The following is an 18,204-nucleotide window of genomic DNA, read 5'->3' as shown; positions in this document are numbered from 1 at the left end:
CTAGAAAAAGCTTTCATCTCTAAAGGCCATCACAAGCTGGGACTGGTGGCACAAACCTGGAATCCCAACAACCGGGGAGGCTGAGGTAGGAAGATTGCAAGTTCAAGACCCACTTGGGCTAGATTATTCTAGCTCAGGGTCCTCCTGGGCAGCCTGGTAAGAGTCACTCTCAAAATAATGTTGAAAGGCGTTGGGGTCTATCTCAGTGTAAAGCATTTGCTTAGCATGCATGAGGCTCTGGGTTCAGTCCCCAATACTGCCTAAACATACCCCATATAGTTACATCCTAATGACCCCTTAGCTACTGGACAGGGGAATAAGCTTTATTATGTCTAAGGTTCACTACCTGAAGCATTTATCTAATTAATCCAAGTATTCTTTATCAATAAAAACTCAGGAGTCAGGGTAAGAACTTGAATGATCAAAGAAGCCATGGAGAAGCAACCAGAGACCTCCTCTCTCTCAGTCCTCCATCTAAAAGGCTGAGAATCTTTCTTAGCCCCTCCCCACTACTTCCTGAGTTGCTATACATGTCCTGGGTCCTCCAAAACCTCTATGGTTAATTTTAGTCAGCTAGTGGCTAGCTCCACCCGCTGATTCAAAGTAAACTTTACTGGCAGTCTCGAGAGTATCATAGTGTGATCAAAACATCCCAGAACTACCTGAGATTCTTTTAAGACATGTCAGATAAGAACTGTTACAGCAGAACCACAATGGACCTTCAGAGATGAACTGAAATTGGAATGGATTCTGGGATCTAACTGGACTTCCCCGAGGGAATACACAAATTCAATGGCACCAGGAGAAAGAAAAAAATGTTTGAAGTCCCTGTTAGAGAAATGAAAAGAATAAAGTCACGGAGAGGTTAACTTGGGTGCGGGGCTGCTGTAGAATTGATTTACCTTGACTCGTCCAGATCTGTGGAATTCCTGAATTTTTTATGAAAACACAATTTTGCCAGCCCAGACTGGTAATGCTTTCTGCTTTGCTCATCCAAAGTCTTGGGCTCTCTTTCTAGGGGTCTTCTCTGGCCCCTGCTACCTGATTTTTCTTTAGCTTTGGTTTTTGTGCTCCATATGAAAGCAAAGAATGGAAGATCAACTGGTTAGGAGAGAGCCACTGCAGAGAAGCAGCTGATTGGGAGAGCAGGTGGTGAGCTTCGTGCCGTGGGTGGGTCTGGTGGGTTGTGTGGTCGGAGGCATGGTGTGGTTATAGGACCGTGGTCTGCAGCTGTGACCTGTTGTTCCAAAGCTGCCCCTCCCTCCCTGCCTCTTGGACCAACATTCCAGCACCTCTCTTTCCATTTATGTGGGCACCGGGCCCTCCAGGATTGCTTTGACAGATGTGTAAGAAGGAATTGCAGCTTGTCCAGGGAAAGGCAACCCTCAGACATTTTTTGAATAGCCTCCCACCCCCATCTTCCTCGTGACCGAGACCAGTCAGGGGGATCTTTCTGCACACTGAGTCAAGGCTCCCCAGACTCAGTCTCCCAGGAGCTTAGCGGGGTGACTTGAAGGCACCCCCTCTGATATCCTTCAGGTGCCTCAGACAAAACACACCACACGAGACTACCGAGACTGTCAACTGTTGCTCCCCACTTCCACCAACAGAATGCTGACCTAGCACTTTCTCTCGTTTCCTCCCTCCACAAAAGGTACTGTTCATGCTTCATTCAAGTTGAAAACCCAGAAGTCATGGCAGACTCTCCCTCTTCCTCACCATCAGGTGGAGGACAGCCTCACAAATACTTTCCTAGTCTACACTGCTTTCCTGGTGTTGCTACCCTGATTTGGGCTCTACTTACTCCTATTTTAGAAACTAGAAATAACCGAGTATATATACATACATATATATGCACACGTGCATGTGTGCACATACAAACACACATTCTACTTATCTTGGTCATGTTCTTCTTCCACTGTCACTAATCTGTTTTTGAAATGAAAATCTGGCAGTTGAGGCCAATGAGATTAAAATGAAGGTCATCATTCCTTACAAGTCCCCATCTGCATTATTATTATATGCCATTCAAGCTGAGAACCAGTGCTAAGCTGGAAAATGAACGTCTTAGCCAGATACACAGGGTTTTCCTGGCCTTGGACACCTTATCTTCTGCCACTTCTGGTTTTACAATATGTAACCACAAACTATTTGTACTTCCTCTCTTTCATACTGTTGAATACCATTCTTTGGTTGTGTGCCTTGGTCTGTAGAGAATCTGCCGTCAGAGATATGCCAAATAAAGAGAACACCAAAAGCAGCCTTGCCACGGGAATTCTATATTATTTTTATTTCCCGTCCGGTGAAGTATGGAGCTGAGAAGCCACAGAGCCACCTGCAGCGGAGTGGCTCCCTTCTGCTCCCTCTCTCTCTTCCTTCTTGGTTTCCTTCCATGCCTAACTGTGAGTCCTGGGACTGTCTGGCAATGTGGGTAGCTCTGTAAACCCCAGCTCTTCATGGCTCATATCATGCTTTCATGTTCTTCTGTGCCGAGGATCTACCCCAGAGCCGTATGCACAAGCTTCCTCCTCTGCGACACTCCAACACTGGGAGGCGGACGGTGGAAGGGACATTTGCCCATTGCTCCTCGTGCCCTGTGGGGTAGGAAGAGAGCTGCTGCTTCTCTGCTTTGCAGATAATGACATGGGGGTTCTGTTCAACTCATCAGCGCATCTCTACGCATGTGCTTGTGTGTGCACATCCAAATCTGCAGACTGGATGTGGTCCATCATGCACATATGGAGCCGGATGACCCAACTCAGTTAGAGTTGTCTACTTATTTTAAAAAAGGAAATAAAAATGGATGAGGCTTTGGTTCTTAGAAGCACAGAGGGAAACCTGTCACTTGAGCAAATTTGATTTCAAACTACCGTTCACTATGACTTAGGAGCTCAGTCACCTTGGACTTTTCCAGGCCCCCTGTTCCCCTTCTAGAATACACTGTTGTCTTTGGGTCAGCTTGATTCAAGACACCCCTGAGAAAGAGAAGGGAAGGAGGGTGGGAAAGGTCCCTGTGACTGGTTTTCAATGTGGATTTCTGAGGCTGTCAACTGTGTATCATGAAGACACTTGATTGAGTCTTGAAGACTCTGAGACAATGTGGTCAGGCCTAATCACAGTTCTAAAACCAGTTCCTTCCTGTGAAGAATGAAGAGGACTCTGAGTTTCCTCACAAAGTGTTCACATAGCTGGCTCCTGTCAGGCTGTGGCATTTCCCACTTCCTGTGGCCAAATCTAACAGGGTGCTTTTTTTTGTTTGTTTGTTTGTTTTTTGGGTGTTTTTTTTGTTTGTTTGTTTTTTGTATTTTGTTTTTGGATTTTTTTCAAGACAGGGTCTCTCTCTATGCAGCCTTGGCTGTCCTGGAGACTAGGCTGGTCTCTAACTCAGAGATCTGCCTGCCTCTGCCTGCCAAGTGCTGGAATTAAAGACATGTGCCACCACTGCCTGGCTTTTTTTTTTTTTTTCCGTCTAAAAGTTAAGTGCAAAGTCTCATTTCTAGAGCCATCTCCTTCCTAAACAGACTGCTCTTCTTGAATGTGAGCATTGGGAGGAACCGTAAACAACCTGTGATTGTGTTTGAATCCTTTTCTGGTCAAAGTCAAGCGACTGAGCAACTGTACGCGAAGGGCTTCCCCTTGTGTTGCCAACAGGGAACAGAGGCTGTTTTCTTTCAAATGTATCTGCCTGTGCTTGGAGCCAGGTAAGCTCAAGTAGAGCTTTAATAAAGGAAAAGGGAAAAGGAACTTTTAGGATTGCTTTCCCATTCCCGGGTGTGTGTGTGTGTGTGTGTGTGTGTGTGTGTGTGTGTGTGTGTGTGTTCCAAGTAGATGAATAAAGGGACCGTGGATTTTCCATCCAAGCATTTTCCACCCTGAGAATAATTTCTTTCCTGGCTTCTCAATGAATAAGGCATTATTTCTGAAACCCAAGAGGCATTCCTTTGATTTCCCTTCATGTTTAGCTCTCTGAGTGATTTTCAATAAAGGAAATTCAAGGGCTTGGAATGAAGGCTCTGTTAACACTTTTATTAAGGTTCAGATAGTGGTCTGGCTATTATCTGCTGATATTTGGAATATTGTTTTCACTCTCTGAGGAGAGTCGAGAGTATTGAATTTATAAGAAAAATGAAGCACCTTGGATGGTCTTCAAAGTGAACAGCGGTTTCAAACCAATACACACTAGTGTTACAGAACAAAGAGCTTTATGGAGGACTTTTCTTCTTGCTTTATTTGTATTTCCCTGCTGAATAGGTTCAGAGAGAGAGAGAGAGAGAGAGAGAGAGAGAGAGAGAGAGAGAGAGAGAGAGAGAGAGAGAGAGAAGAAAGAAGGGAGGGAAGGAAGGAAGGAAGGAAGGAAGGAAGGAAGGAAGGAAGGAAGGAAGGAAGGAAGGAAGGAAGGAAGGAAGGCAAGCTCCTATTTAAAGTTGGCTGTTTGGAGACTAAGTCACATTTGTTTACTTTTTATGAAAACCAATCCTTGAGACTGATCCAAGCTGAGTACTCCAGTCTAAGTTTACACCCACCGAGGCCAGCACCACCCTGTGTAACTGTGTGGATATAAAGATCCAAATGCGTGTGAGGCTTCTCCCGACTCACCCTCTGTCTACTAGATAGCTGTTTATCCAACATGGGGCCTCTTAGCTGACGAATAATAGCATACACTGCGCCCCTGGCTACCATATTCCTTCAGTAGAAGACCCTCCAGTACATGCTAAGATAATATAGTGATCAAGGCTAATTAATCATCTCATGACTTACACGTTCCCTTAGCTCCAAATGGAAAGTGATCTCAGAAACTAAATAAGATGGCATATCTTTTACCATCTGAATTTCCAAACCACTTGTGATTATAGAAAAATCTTAATAATGCAGAGTAGTTGCGGGGGAGAAAGCAGAGAGTTGATCTAAGTTAGAAAACAGCTGAGACATAAAATTTGGTTACAAATATTTAACTTTACAAGTCGCGAAGAGTGGAAGGATAATGTAGTACTTTCAGGAATGTGGACTCCAGAGCCAGGTGGCAGGAGTAGAAAATCTGGGGTTTGCCTCTTGTTTACCCCTTTCCAGTGCAGTGATCTTTTAAGTGAGGCATTTAAACCTTCTGGGTCTCAGTTTCTCTGTTTGTACAGTGGGGTTTCAGTTTGCCTGTTATATGTGCAGCTTAGGTGAGTTATCATTTGTAAAGTGTATGCCAGAACTTTGATTGCTGGGTTAAAAACGAAAACATTCATCACTGGAAGCTGCTGTTTACGCGCCACAGATCTTGGAATAACAACGTTGTTGTTGGGGTTGTTAAAGTACACTGGGTGATTATTTTCTTAGCATTCCTTTACATTCTATAGCCAACCCCAAGAGGTATGTTTTTCAGATGAGAAAAATGAGACAAAAATTCAATTTGCTTAAACGCCTAGTTCCCTAAAAGGCACAGCAATGATTTGTGCACTGGTAAACAGAAAATAGAAACTGCATCTTCAATAAACCTGGAGGCTTGTGTCATTAATGTCTACCTTTTGCCCCTCCCCCCGCAACCATGCCTGTATGAGATTTTAGTTTTTAAGAACTCATGTAGTAGTGTATATTCCTAATGCATTTTCTCATGGAACAGCTATCCATCAAACTCTGTGGTCTGTTCAAAAGTGTTCATATGTCATACACCCTCAGGTTTAGCTAGGACTTGAGTCAACAGCACATTATTAAGGTGACTATTTCTTCTATTGCCGAAGCAAACATTTCAGTTGTCTCCATGATTGGTGGCTCTGGTCTCAGGATTTGCACACAGACCTGAGATCATGTGCCTTTTTGGTTACACATTTCATAATGATATTCATTATTCTCCTTCTAATACTTGACCCCTCCCCTGTCGCCATAGGTGCCTTTATTATCTGCTGGACACCGGGACTGGTCTTGTTACTGCTGGATGTGTGTTGTCCACAGTGCAACGTCCTGGCCTATGAGAAGTTCTTCCTCCTCCTCGCTGAGTTCAACTCCGCCATGAACCCCATCATCTACTCCTACCGTGACAAAGAGATGAGCGCCACCTTCAGGCAGATCCTGTGCTGCCAGCGCAGTGAGAACGCCAATGGCCCCACGGAAGGCTCCGACCGCTCAGCCTCCTCCCTCAACCACACCATTCTGGCTGGAGCTCACAGCAATGACCACTCTGTGGTTTAGAAGGAAGCCAGCCAGCCTCTGTGAAGCTGTGAACCCCCACCCCTATTGCCAGGGCAAGGTGGGGAGCCAGAGGAGAGGAAGCTACTCCTGTACTTAAACACTAACCAATGGCAGTATTTGTCCCTAGACCCAAGAGACTTGACATAGCCTGGGGATGAACCTATGTGGCGCCCCCACCCCTCCTCCTTCTTTGGAAAATAGAAAGTGTATGTCTTGCAGTGGAATTCAGAAACAGACTCTGGGGTGACCGTGTAGCCTTCACCAGCTAGACTTAAAAGATTTTGTGTGGTTTGGCCTAAGCCAGAAGAGAAATCTGCCAAATTGAGCACACGACTTCATACAGGCTTCCCCTTTAAAATACAAAACAAGAAACTCTGGAGGATACATTTCACTTAATAAGTATGTTTATTCCTGTCAGCGTGTTTCTGGTTGAAAAGACTGTTAAATTGACATAGGAGAATTTTTTTTCCACTATGGAGGAAAACTGTAAATTAGAATGTTTTTTGTGTTTGTTTAGAAAGCAAGCATGTGGCATGTGTATACAGTATGTTTTTCTTTAAAGATGAAAGGATAATATTTTAACTCTTCTAGGGGATAGAAGAATCTAGTAAAAGTCAGTATTCATTTGGGCTGTGGAAGAAACAATATCCTCACCACTTGACCTTTTAAGGTATTGGAACAGGCATGAAAGGCGGGGAGTGCGATCTTATCACCCAAAGAGTGTATACTCTAAAAACCTGGGAGAAGATGAAGTGTGGTGGTACTGTCACCACGTAGTTAAGACACCCAAGTGCATTCTTATTGCCAGGACATTAGCAGATGTTTTTTTAAAGCCTGTGGTTTTCCAAGTTATAAAATAATACATACTTAATATAGAAAACTTGAAAATTGCAGAACTGTATGAGAAAGAATAAGAAAAGAAAGATTACTGATATAACAACCCAGAGGTAGCCATCTTTACCAGCTCGTGCATGTATGCCTACAGACATATATTATATACTTTTTTACATAATTGGAATGATATTGTAAATTTTTTTGTAACTTTTTCTTTCAGAATTGCTAGGTTTTCCTATGGCATTATTATTATGTTTTTTTTTTTTTACAAAAACAGTGTTAGCGGCCATATAATATTCCATTTAATGGATACAGCTCAGTTTATTTAACCATTCCTGTATTGTTGACTAGATTTTTTTAAAAATTTTCATTATTATAATATTGGAAGAATCTTGTGTACATAAGACTTTGCCAGTATCATTGATTATTTACTTAGGACCTATTCCCATGAAGGACCTACTTTTTAAAATGTGAAATGTCCTCATGTGTTTTCACTTTATAAAAAGGGACATTCTACTTTCAAACTGCAGGAGTGGCAGTGTAAATGTCCCTAAAGTTACCTTTTTACAGAAGAAACACAGTGGTTACTCAAGTTGAGAATGACTTCTTAACAAGATGTTTCCCAATAACCAAGATGACCTAATGTAGCTAGTGATTTCCCTCTCGTGTTTTGAGGGAATGGTGATCCCATTCTTGGCAGACACGGTTGTCACGTCGAATTGAAGAAAACACAAAGAAATCACAGAAGTGAGTCCAGCATTGCTCTACTAAGTAGCCTGGGTGGGGTCTGTTAGCAACTGGCTGCTGTGTGTGTGTCTCCAGCAATCGCCCAATAGATGATCGTCCTCAGAGATGCCTGGTACATTGTCCAGGTGACTGGTGGCCCTATTGATGTGCTAAAAGGAGAAACGAGGAAGAAATACAGCCCTGAAGCAGGTGTGGGAAGGTCAGGAGGATGTTTGAGAGAAAGAAGTCCTGAAGAGAGTGGCATTCTAGGGAAGGGGAAGGTGAAGTGTGGCCCTTGTCTGCACAGAGGGAAGGCCCATGAAATGTGTCTGGTGAACAAAAAAAAGCAGGTGGAGAGCCAGTTAGCAGGAGAAAGATTTCGCTCAGAGTTTACACAAAATGCAGAAGTTTTATTCTGGAAATGAGTGAAATGAACTTGGACGTTTATTAACGCCATTTTTATGGGGGCGATAAGGATTATTTGAATTGAAATGCATACTAATTGGACCCTAATAAATCATTCTCAATCAGTGTTTGCCAATGTGTGGTTCTCGTCAGTGCTGTTTCTGTTGTTCGGAAAACTTCTGGCTTGTCCTATGGTGTCTTCCCTCTCCAATCTTCTTTAACTTAACAGTCTGAGGTGAAGCAGCAACTATTCCTCCATCTGAGAGACGGGTTCCTGTCCCATGAGATCCATGAAGGATGTGCTACTCCAACAGGGTGGCTGCTAGAGCGAGGTATTTCCAAGAGATTTTTTATTATTATTTATTTATTTTAAGTAAAATAAACACAATATAGTAGGATAAAACAAAAACTAAAAGTATCAGAATTGGACAAAACAAATAAACACAAGGAAAAGATCCCAAGAGAAGGCACAAGAAACAGAGACCCACTTGTTCGCACACTCAGGAATCCCATACAAATACTAAACCGGGAGCTACCATAACGTATGTGTAAAGGTCCTGGTGCAGACTCTTGCAGGTCCTGTGCAGGCTGCTCCAGCCTCTGTGAGTTCATATGAGCTTTGATCATGTTGATTTAGAGGGCCTTGTCTTCTCCATTACTTCTGGCTCTCACACTCTTTCTGCCTCCTCTTCTGCAGGGTTCCCTGATCCCTGAGGTGAGGGATTTGATGGAGACCTCCTGTTTGGGGCTGAGTGCTCCAAGGTCTCTCACTCTCACCTTCTCCATGTTCAGTGAGTTGGGTAGGTATTGGCTTTAGCAATGGGGCCTTGGTGTCAGTTTTTGGAGAGCAACCTATAGACTTGGCAATATCCTGGGTTGTTTGGGAATTGCTATGGGACCCCTTAGTCCAACAACTCAATTAGATGTAGCTTAATTCCAAAATTGATAGCTTCATTGGTGACAAGATATAGTCGTTGTTTGGTGATTTCATTTAGGTTGCTTTCATCTATGTATATATTTTAGTAAGCTTCTACCATATTAGGTTTCCATACCACCCCTCAAATGGCCCTTAATTTTAGCTGTCTTTCCCCATATTCCCTCCCTCATTTTCCCAGTCTCCCCTCACCATTTGATCTTCCCATTTCACTCCCCATACATCCATAACTGTACTCTATTTCCCTTTCCTAATGACATCTATCTGTGCCTGCCCACCCCCCATTACTAACTCTATACCAAACCTCTGTGGTTCTATGGATTATAGCTTGGTTATTATTGACTTAAGAGCTAATCCACTGGGTTTGGGATATGTCACTCAGGATTTTTTTTTTCTAGTCCCATCCATTTACCTTTGGATTTTATTTTTTAATGGCTGAAAAAATGTACCACTGTGTAAATGTACCGCATTTTCTTTATCTATTCTTCTATGGAGGGACATCTACATTCTTTCCAATTTTTAGCTAGTATGAATAGAGCAGCAATGAACATGGTTGAGCATGTGTCTCTGTGGTAGGATGAAGTGACCTTTGGGTATCTGCCCAAGAGTGGTAGAGCTGGATCTTGAGGTAGATGGATTCCCATCTTCCTGAAGAACTGTCACACTGGTTTCCATACTGCAGTGGCCATACAAGTTTGCACTCCTGCCATCGATGGATGAGTGTTCCCCTTACTACACATCCATGAACCATCACTTGTTTTATTGAACTTAGCCATTCTGATGGGTGTAAGATGAAATCTCAGAGTAGTTTTTATTTGTATTTCTCTGACAACTAAGGATGATGTTGAACATTTCTTTGAGTGTTCCACAGTCATCTGAGTTTCCTCCTTTGAGAATTCTGTTTAGGTATGTACCCCAATTTTCAGTTGGGTTATTTGTTTTCTTGATATCTAATTATTTGAATTCTTTATATATTTTGGATATTAGCCCTATATCAGATATGTAGTTTGTAAAAATCTTTCCCCACTCTGTAGGTTGCCAGAGGTCTGAACGGCAGTGTCGCTTGCTGTGCAGAAGCTTCTCAGTTTCATGAGGTCCCATTTATTAATTATTGATCATAGTTCCTGTGCTAATGGTGTTCTGTTCAGAAAGTCTTCTGTGCCAATGAATTCAAGGCTATTCCCATACTTTCTCTTCTGTCAGGCTCAGTGTTTCTAGTTTTCTGTTGGGGTCTTTGATCCAATTGGAATTAAATTTTGTGCAGTGTAATAAGTATGGATCTAGTTGTATTCTTCTACATGCAGGCATCCAGTGTGACCAGTACCATTTGTTGAAGTGCCTTTTTTTCAGTGTGTATTTCTGGCTTTTTTTTTTCAATCAAAGCTCAGGTGTACATAGGTGTGTGGATTTATGTCTGGGTCTTCAATTTGATTTCATTGATCAACATCTCTGTTTCTGTTCCCATACTGTCCCGTTTTTATTACTATAGCTTTGATGTACAACTTGAAATCAGGGATGGTGATACCTCCAGCAGTTCTTTTATTATTCAAGACTCTTCTGGTGATCCTGGGTTTGTTATGTTTTCACATGAAGCTGAAAACTCTCCTTTCAAAATCTGTGAAGAATTATGTTGGATTATTGATAGATATTGCACTGAATCTGTAGATAGCTTTTGGTGGGGTGGCCATTTTTACTTTATTAATCTTACTGATCCATGAGCATGGGAGATCTCTCCATCTTCTGAAATCTTTTTCAGTTCTTTCCTTCCTTCCTTCCTTCCTTCCTTCCTTCCTTCCTTCCTTCCTTCCTTCCTTCTTTCTTTCTTTCTTTCTTGTCTTTCTTTTGATGTCTTAAAGTTTTTATCACATATATAGCTCTTTACTTGCTTGGTAGAAGTACCCCAAGATATTTGATATTATTTGAGGCTATTGTGAAAGATTTTATTTCCAAGATTTCTTTCTCAGTCCATTTGTCATTTGTATATAGGAGGGCTACTGATTTTTGTGAGTTAATTTTGTATTCAGCTACTTTGCTAAAATTATTTATCAGCTGTAGGAGTTTCCTGGGGGAACTCTTTGGGTCCCTTATGCATACTATCATATCATCTACAAATAAAGATACTTTGACTTCTTCCTTTCCAATTTGTATTCCTTGATCTCTTTTAGTTGTATGCTTGATCTAGCTAAGATATCAAGGACAATATTGAATAGATATGAAAAGAGTGGACAACCTTGTCTTGTTCCTGATTTTAGTGGAATTGCTTTGAGTTTCTCTCCATTTAAGTTGATGTTGGCTATGGCCTTTCAGTAAACTACCTTTATTATGTTGAGGTATATTCCTTGTGTCCCTAATCTCTTCATTTATCATGAAGGGGTGTTGGATTTTGTTAAAGGCCTTTTAAGCATCTAATAAAATAATCATGTGGTTTTTGACTTTCAGTTTTTTTATATGGTGGATTACATTTATTGATGGGTGTGTTCAACCACCCCTACATCTCTGGGATGTAGCCTGCTTGATCATGGCAGATAATCTTTTCCTTATGTGTTCTTGGGTTCTGTTTGCAAGTACTTTATTGAGAATTTTCACATCTATGTTCACAAGGGAAATTGGTCTGTAATTCTCTCTCTTTGTTGGGTCTTTAGGTGGTTTGGGTGTCAGGGTAACTGGCCTCATAAAACGAATTGGACAATGTTCCTTCTGTTTTCATTTTGTGGAATGATTTGAAGAGTATTGGCATCAACTCTTCTTAAAAAGTCTTGTATAGTTCTGTGCTAAAACCATGTAGCCCTGGGCTTTTGATAGTTGGGAGACTTTTAATTATTGCTTTTATTTCATTAGGACTTATAGGCTTGTTTAAGCTGCTTATCTGATTTTGATATAACTTTGTAAGTGGTATATATCAAGAAAATTACCCATTTCTTTTAGATCTTCTAATTTGATGGAGTGTAGGTTTTAAAGTATATCTTTAGGATTTTCTTGATTTCTTTGGTGTCTGTTGTTATGTCTCCCTTTCATTTCTAATTTTACTCATTTAGATATTCTCTCTCTGCCTATTAGTTAATTTGGATAAGTGTTTGTCAATCTTATTGCTTTTTCTTAAAGAACCAGCTTGTTTTATTGATTCTTTGTATCATTGTGCTGTTGTTTGCTTGTTTCTATTTTATTATTTTCAGCCCCAAGTTTGATTATTTCTTGCCATCTACTCTTTCTGGGTGTGATTTCTTCTTTTTGTCCTAGAGCTTTCATGTGTGCTGTTAAATTACTGGTATGAGATGTCTCCAGCTTTTTTATGTAGGTGCTTAGTGCTGTGAACCTGCCTCTTAGAACCTCCTTCCTTGTGTCCCATATGTTTGGGTATGGTGTGTATTCATTTTCATTCAATTCTAGAAAGTCTTTCACTTCTTTCTTGATCTATTTTTCATTTAGTAGTGAGTGGTTCAGTTTCCATGAGTTTGCAAACTTTCTGATGTTGGTATACAGCTTTAATCTGTGGTGGTCAGATAGGATGTAGGTTGTTCTTTCAACTTTCTTGTATCTTTTAGAGTTGCTTTGTGTCTGAGTATATGTTCAGTTTTGGAGAAAGTTCCATGAGGTACAGGGAACAAGGTATATTGTTTTGTGTTTGGGTGAAATAGTCTGTAGATATATTTGCTCCATTTTTTTTAACATTAGTTAGCTCCAGCATTTCTCTGTTAGCTTTTGTCTGGATGACCAGTCTAGAAGCGTCCCACTGTCAGAGTGTGCAGGTCAATATGTGATTTAAACTGTAGTAGTGTCTCCTTTATGAGCTTGGGAGCCATGTGTTTGGTGCATAGATGTTAAGAACTGCAGTGTCCTCTCAGTGGAGTTTTCCTTTGATGAGTATGTAGTGTCCTTCCCTATCTCTTCTGATTAGTTTTGGCTTGAAGCCTATTTTGTCAGATATTAAAGTGGCTACACCAGCTTGCTTCATAGGTCTATTTGTTTGGAATATTCTTTTCCATCCTTTTACTCTGGGGTGATATTCATCCTTAATTTGAAGATATGGATCCTTGGATCCTTGACATAGCAGAAGGATGTATCCTGTTTTCAAATCCATTCTGTTAGTTTGAATATTTTTATTGGGGAAATTGAGACCATTGATGTTGAGGTGGTGGTGGTGGTGTGTGTTTCCCTTCTTTTGATTTGCTAGTGTCCTGAGTAGACTTTCTTTCCTAGTTCTCTTTCCTCTATTCCCATTATTCTTAGATTTAGTCTTTTCATAGTGTCTCAGATTTCCTGGATGTTTTGTACCGGGAGTTTCTTAGATTTAACATTTTCTTTCACTGAAATATCTGTTTCTTCTACAACATCTTCAGTGTCTGAGATTCGCTCTCCCATCTCTTGTATTCTGTTGGTGAAGCTTGCCTCTAAGGTTCCTGTTCAAGTTCCTTCATTTTTCGTTTCTGACTTCCCTCAATTTGGGATTTAGTAATTCTAGCTCCACTTTCAGGTCTTGAACTGCTTTATTCATCCCCTTCTACTGTTTGTTTGGGTTTTCATTGATTTAAGAGATTTATTCATTTCCTTTTTAAAGACCGCTACCATATTCACACAGGCTATTTTAAGGTCTGTGTTTCAGCTGTGTTGCAATACTCAGGGCCTGCTGTGGCAGGGTTGCTGGGCTCTAGTGGAGACATATTGTCCCGGCTGTTATTGATTGTGTTTTTACACTGGCACCTAGGAATCTGCATTTGGGAAGACTGTCATTTTAGGTGCTGGTGTCTGGACTTGGCTTTGTTGGGTGGGTGTCCAGAAGCAGAACAATGAAGACCTGTGCTCAGCTCACTTTCTCCTTTTGTATAGTACAAGATTCCAGTCCAGCGAATGGTGCCCGCCCCACGGTGAGTAAGTCTTTCCAGTTCTATTAACCTAATCAAGATAGTTCTGCACAGGCATGACCAAAGGCCCATATCTCAGGTGCTTTTAGACCTCATTGAGTTGACAAGAACCACCACAGACCTGTTTAAAAAAATTAAAAAGGAAAAGAAAACCAGATAATGAAACAAAACAAAATAACAATAACCACTTAATTCTAGAAGATTCCATTTTTAGTCATCTTAACCTAATTGGACTATGAAATTTATTGCAAGAATGATGGACAGTTTTATACACTCTTATTCCAGCTCCAGTCCACATAGACAACCTTCAGTTAAAACTTTTCATTAAAGGTAATTTTTATTTTGAAATCTGATACTTACTAGTTATTAGAAAAGCTTGTCAAATATATAGAACTTGTAACTATAAAATCCTAAAAAGTTCAGAATTTCTGAGCCATTGGTAAGCTATTAACATAATGTCCGGACATTCCTAAATACTCTATGATTTCTAAGTCAGGACATGTACCTTCTAATCCCAATACAACCATCACCACCAGGAAACTGATGTGAACACAGAACCTGCCATTTAATCCACAGGCCAAATCTGAGCTTTGCCAACAGTCTAGTGATGTCCATCAAAGCAGAAGAATCAATTCCAGGGCCCCAGGTTATAGTCAGTTGTCAACTGACCCAAGTCTTCTTCCATCTTGAGCCACCTCTTCATCTTTTCTTGACCCCCATGGTCTGGCACCTAAGATCATAGGTCATTTTTTAAAACTCTCCCAAGCTGAGTTCGATTCACATTATTAGATAACACAGAGGTACTGCTGTGGTCCTTGTTGCACACCACAAAGCAGCAAATGCTCCAGGGGTCCTTGAGCAGTTGGTGGTGATGTCAGCCATGACAACATGATTGGGGTGGTGTTTGTCAGGCTTCTCTGCTGGGAAGAAAATTCACTTCTCCTCTTTATAACTAGCATTATATAGAGAGGTATGTCAAGACTATGTAAACACTTCGTCTTTCATAAAAAAAAAATTGTGTATCCATTGTATGTAGTGCAGTGAGTTCCTGATTTATATGTGTGCACATGTATGTGGAAACCAGCGGTTGGTGTTGGGTGTCTTCATCTACCTTAGATTTTGAGACAGGGTCTCTCACTGAGCTCAGAATGCACTGATTGGCCAGGCTAGTTGGCCACCAAGCTCTGAGGTCCATTTATCTCCACCCTCCTACCTACAACACTAACATTATAGACACATGCCCAGCTTGTATGTGGATGTTGGGGATCCAAACTCAGGTTTTCATGCTGGCCCATTGAGTCACTTCCCCAGCTCCCTTTTCATTGAATTTTAATTTCTGATTTCAGCATTCATTTTCATGGATGAAGCCATTACCAATGACCTAGTACTGCTGAACTCTGAGAATTTCATGGCTACAAATTCCATAAATTGCTGGGCTTTTCTAATGATTAATGGGCTTGGAAATCTTCAAACTAAAAAACAATGAAGTTTTAATTCTCTTTATTTTTTAGTAGTCGCTGTGAGGAAATAAAAGTTCTTTCTTTTCCCAGATATTGATTTATATTACTATAGATTCATGGCTTCCTATTATACAGTAGATGACAATGTTACTATAATTTCTCATTTGATACATCTCTTTAAAAATGTTTATAGATTCACATGCAGTTTAAAAATAACATGTGGCCAGGCTTGGGACACACCTGTAATCCCAACACTCAAGAAGGCAGAGGCAGGTCTATCAGGAATCCAATCCCAACCTGGGTTATGTGGGACAGTCTCAACTCTCCTCCTCAAAAACAAAAGAAAGAGAAAAAAAGAGAAAACAAATACGAAAAGATTCTCTGCACCCTCTACCTAGTTCCTCTGAATGATGCTGGCTTTCAAAGTCATGATATAACATTACAATCAGAATGAGGACAGAGATACAATCCAGAGATAGAAAAGCCACACCAGCACAAAATCTCTCTTGATGCAGGTCAGAGCCACACCCTTCTACCTTTCCATTCTGACACCTAACACCCATAGTTCCTCATTTACATTTCAACAATGTTTTCACATAGAAGTTCATAGTACTTCTGAGTAACAATAATTTCAGGATGAAGAACTGATACTTTCCTAAGGTTAGGTTATTTAAGACCCTTGATAAATATATAGAAATAAAAAATAGACTCTACAACAGATTACACATAGCCCAGAGGGAGGCTACATAAACATACAATCAGATATATGTGTGTTTATACACACAGAGACACAGAGATAAATAAAGTAAAAAGAAGTCTCCCTTGCAGGATGGAAGCCAGACCACAATCTGCTGCATGTTACCTAACAAGCAGCCACATTTTCAAAAGACACAAATCAGAGAAGAAATCTTAACAGCATTTTATGAAATGAAAACACAACTTACCACAATGTGTGTGTGTGACAAGAAGTACAGGGCTAGGAGGGAACTCACAGCAGCGATTCACATATCGAATTTACATGAATCTACACTTTAAGTCTCCATCTTAAGAAACTAGAAAAATGAAAAGCAAATTAAATCCAAAGCAAGTAGAAATCAATAAAATTGATATAGGATACACCACTGGGGGAAAATTAATTAAAATGAAAATTGGTTCTTTTGGGGAAAAATCAATAAAATGAATGAACACTTAGCTAGCTAAACTAATAAAGCACAAATTATTAGTATCAGAAAAGGAAAATGAGGCATCACTACAGATCACATGGACACTAAAAGAGTAATAACAATATAATTAGCAACTTTGCCCACAAATTTGAGAACTGAGTTTCAGTGGTCTAATTTTCTCAAAAAAGACACTCTGCAAAACAGAGACAAAAAGAAATAGACAATCTTGTTATGATTCTATCTGTTAAAAACACTGAACAAATAATAATCTTCCAAAACAGAAGACATCATTCCCCCACTGTTTCTAGAAACAGAAAACTGTACCAATTCTCTATGATCTCCTTTTTAAAATTAGGAGAGAGAATACTTTCTAATTCATCCTAAGAGGCCAATATTACTCTATTCCAGAATCAGACTGTCTCATACAAAAATAAAATTACTGTATTTTTTGATGCAAAAATCAACAACATATTAACAAATTTGTTCAAAAAATATATATTATACAGAATGACCAAATAGCTGCAATCCAGAAATGCAAATCTGGCACTCACTCACTCATGCCATCTCAGCAAATTAAGGAGGAAGAGTTTTCTCAGCATGATAAACAACAGCTATAAGAAAACTTACAGGTAGCCGGTTGGTAGTGGTGCATGCCTTTAATCCCAGCACTAGGGAGGCAGAGGTGGGAAAGATCTCTGTGAGTTCAAGGCCAGCCTGGGCTACAGAGTGAGTTCCAGGAAAGGCGCAAAGCTACACAGAGAAAACCTGTCTCTAAAAACCAAAAAATAAAAATAAAAAATAAAGGAAACTTATAGGTAATCATCATGAGCTTGTTGTGTCTGAAACAGATGGACACGTTTGTATCTTTCCAGAGTGTCAGAATCTATCTATCAAATACCCAGTAAGTTTGCAGACCACACTGGTTTCTTTGACTGCAATTTTCCAAGTGTTTATAATTTTCCTTGAGAACTGGCCAGTGGTAATCAGAGGTTGTTTTCTTCTAAATTTTATTTCTTACAGATCACACCATAATACACAAACATGCAGATTATAGAATAGCTATGAAATTATTAAAAAGGTTGCAGTTCACAGAGGCCATCCTGAAGTTCAGGCAGAGAATGGATATAGGCTCAGAGGGAGAGTCTGTAGTGGCCAGATGAGAAGCCCTACGAACCACAGGTCTGAGCTAGCTGTGCAGGCACAGAGCTGTCAGATCCAGGTACAGGTGGCGGGCCATCTGACAGGTGACCACTGTCAGATCCAGGTGAAGAGAGCTGACTGTCACAGGCAGAAGACAGTTGTATTTGCACTGGCACCTGGGGATAGAAACAGTACTCCATTTACAGTGACAATTTTCCTAGATGGGGTTTGTGATGAGTGATTGGATAGCTAGTCAGAGAGCCTGTAACATTTTTGGTCTTGGAGTATCCCTTATATTATAGTCCCAGTGAGGGATTCTGACTGATGTGATAGTACTCTGTATGTGAAGTTTTCCTGTCCTGGAACGGCACTCCCAAATAACCATTTAGGGACTTAATATTGATCATAAATGATTGGCTGATAGAATTATTAAATAACTTATTAAATAACTAGCTCTTACAACTTAAATTAACCCATTTCTGTTAATCTATGTATTGCCACATGGCTCATGC

The 18,204-nt window shown here is 40.4% G+C and overlaps 1 protein-coding gene across 9 annotated transcripts in view; it reads left to right on the top strand.

Annotated features, from left to right (window-relative positions):
* Lpar1 (lysophosphatidic acid receptor 1) overlaps positions 1-8,272 on the top strand; it is a 126,091-nt gene extending 117,819 nt beyond the window's left edge. For all 9 annotated transcript variants that reach the window (XM_076564271.1, XM_042271205.2, XM_076564274.1 and 6 more), the window contains one exon: positions 5,870-8,272. In XM_076564271.1, coding sequence (XP_076420386.1) covers positions 5,870-6,171 — 302 coding nt within the window. In that variant the 3' untranslated portion in view covers positions 6,172-8,272. The remainder of the gene's footprint in view (positions 1-5,869) is intronic.
* The last annotated feature ends 9,932 nt before the right edge of the window (positions 8,273-18,204 follow it).

This window comes from Peromyscus maniculatus, chromosome 2 (genome assembly GCF_049852395.1).
Source record: "Peromyscus maniculatus bairdii isolate BWxNUB_F1_BW_parent chromosome 2, HU_Pman_BW_mat_3.1, whole genome shotgun sequence".
Taxonomy (NCBI): domain Eukaryota; kingdom Metazoa; phylum Chordata; class Mammalia; order Rodentia; family Cricetidae; genus Peromyscus; species Peromyscus maniculatus.
The sequence above is the reverse complement of the archived record's forward strand: the minus strand, read 5'-3'. Positions and strand labels throughout refer to the sequence as shown.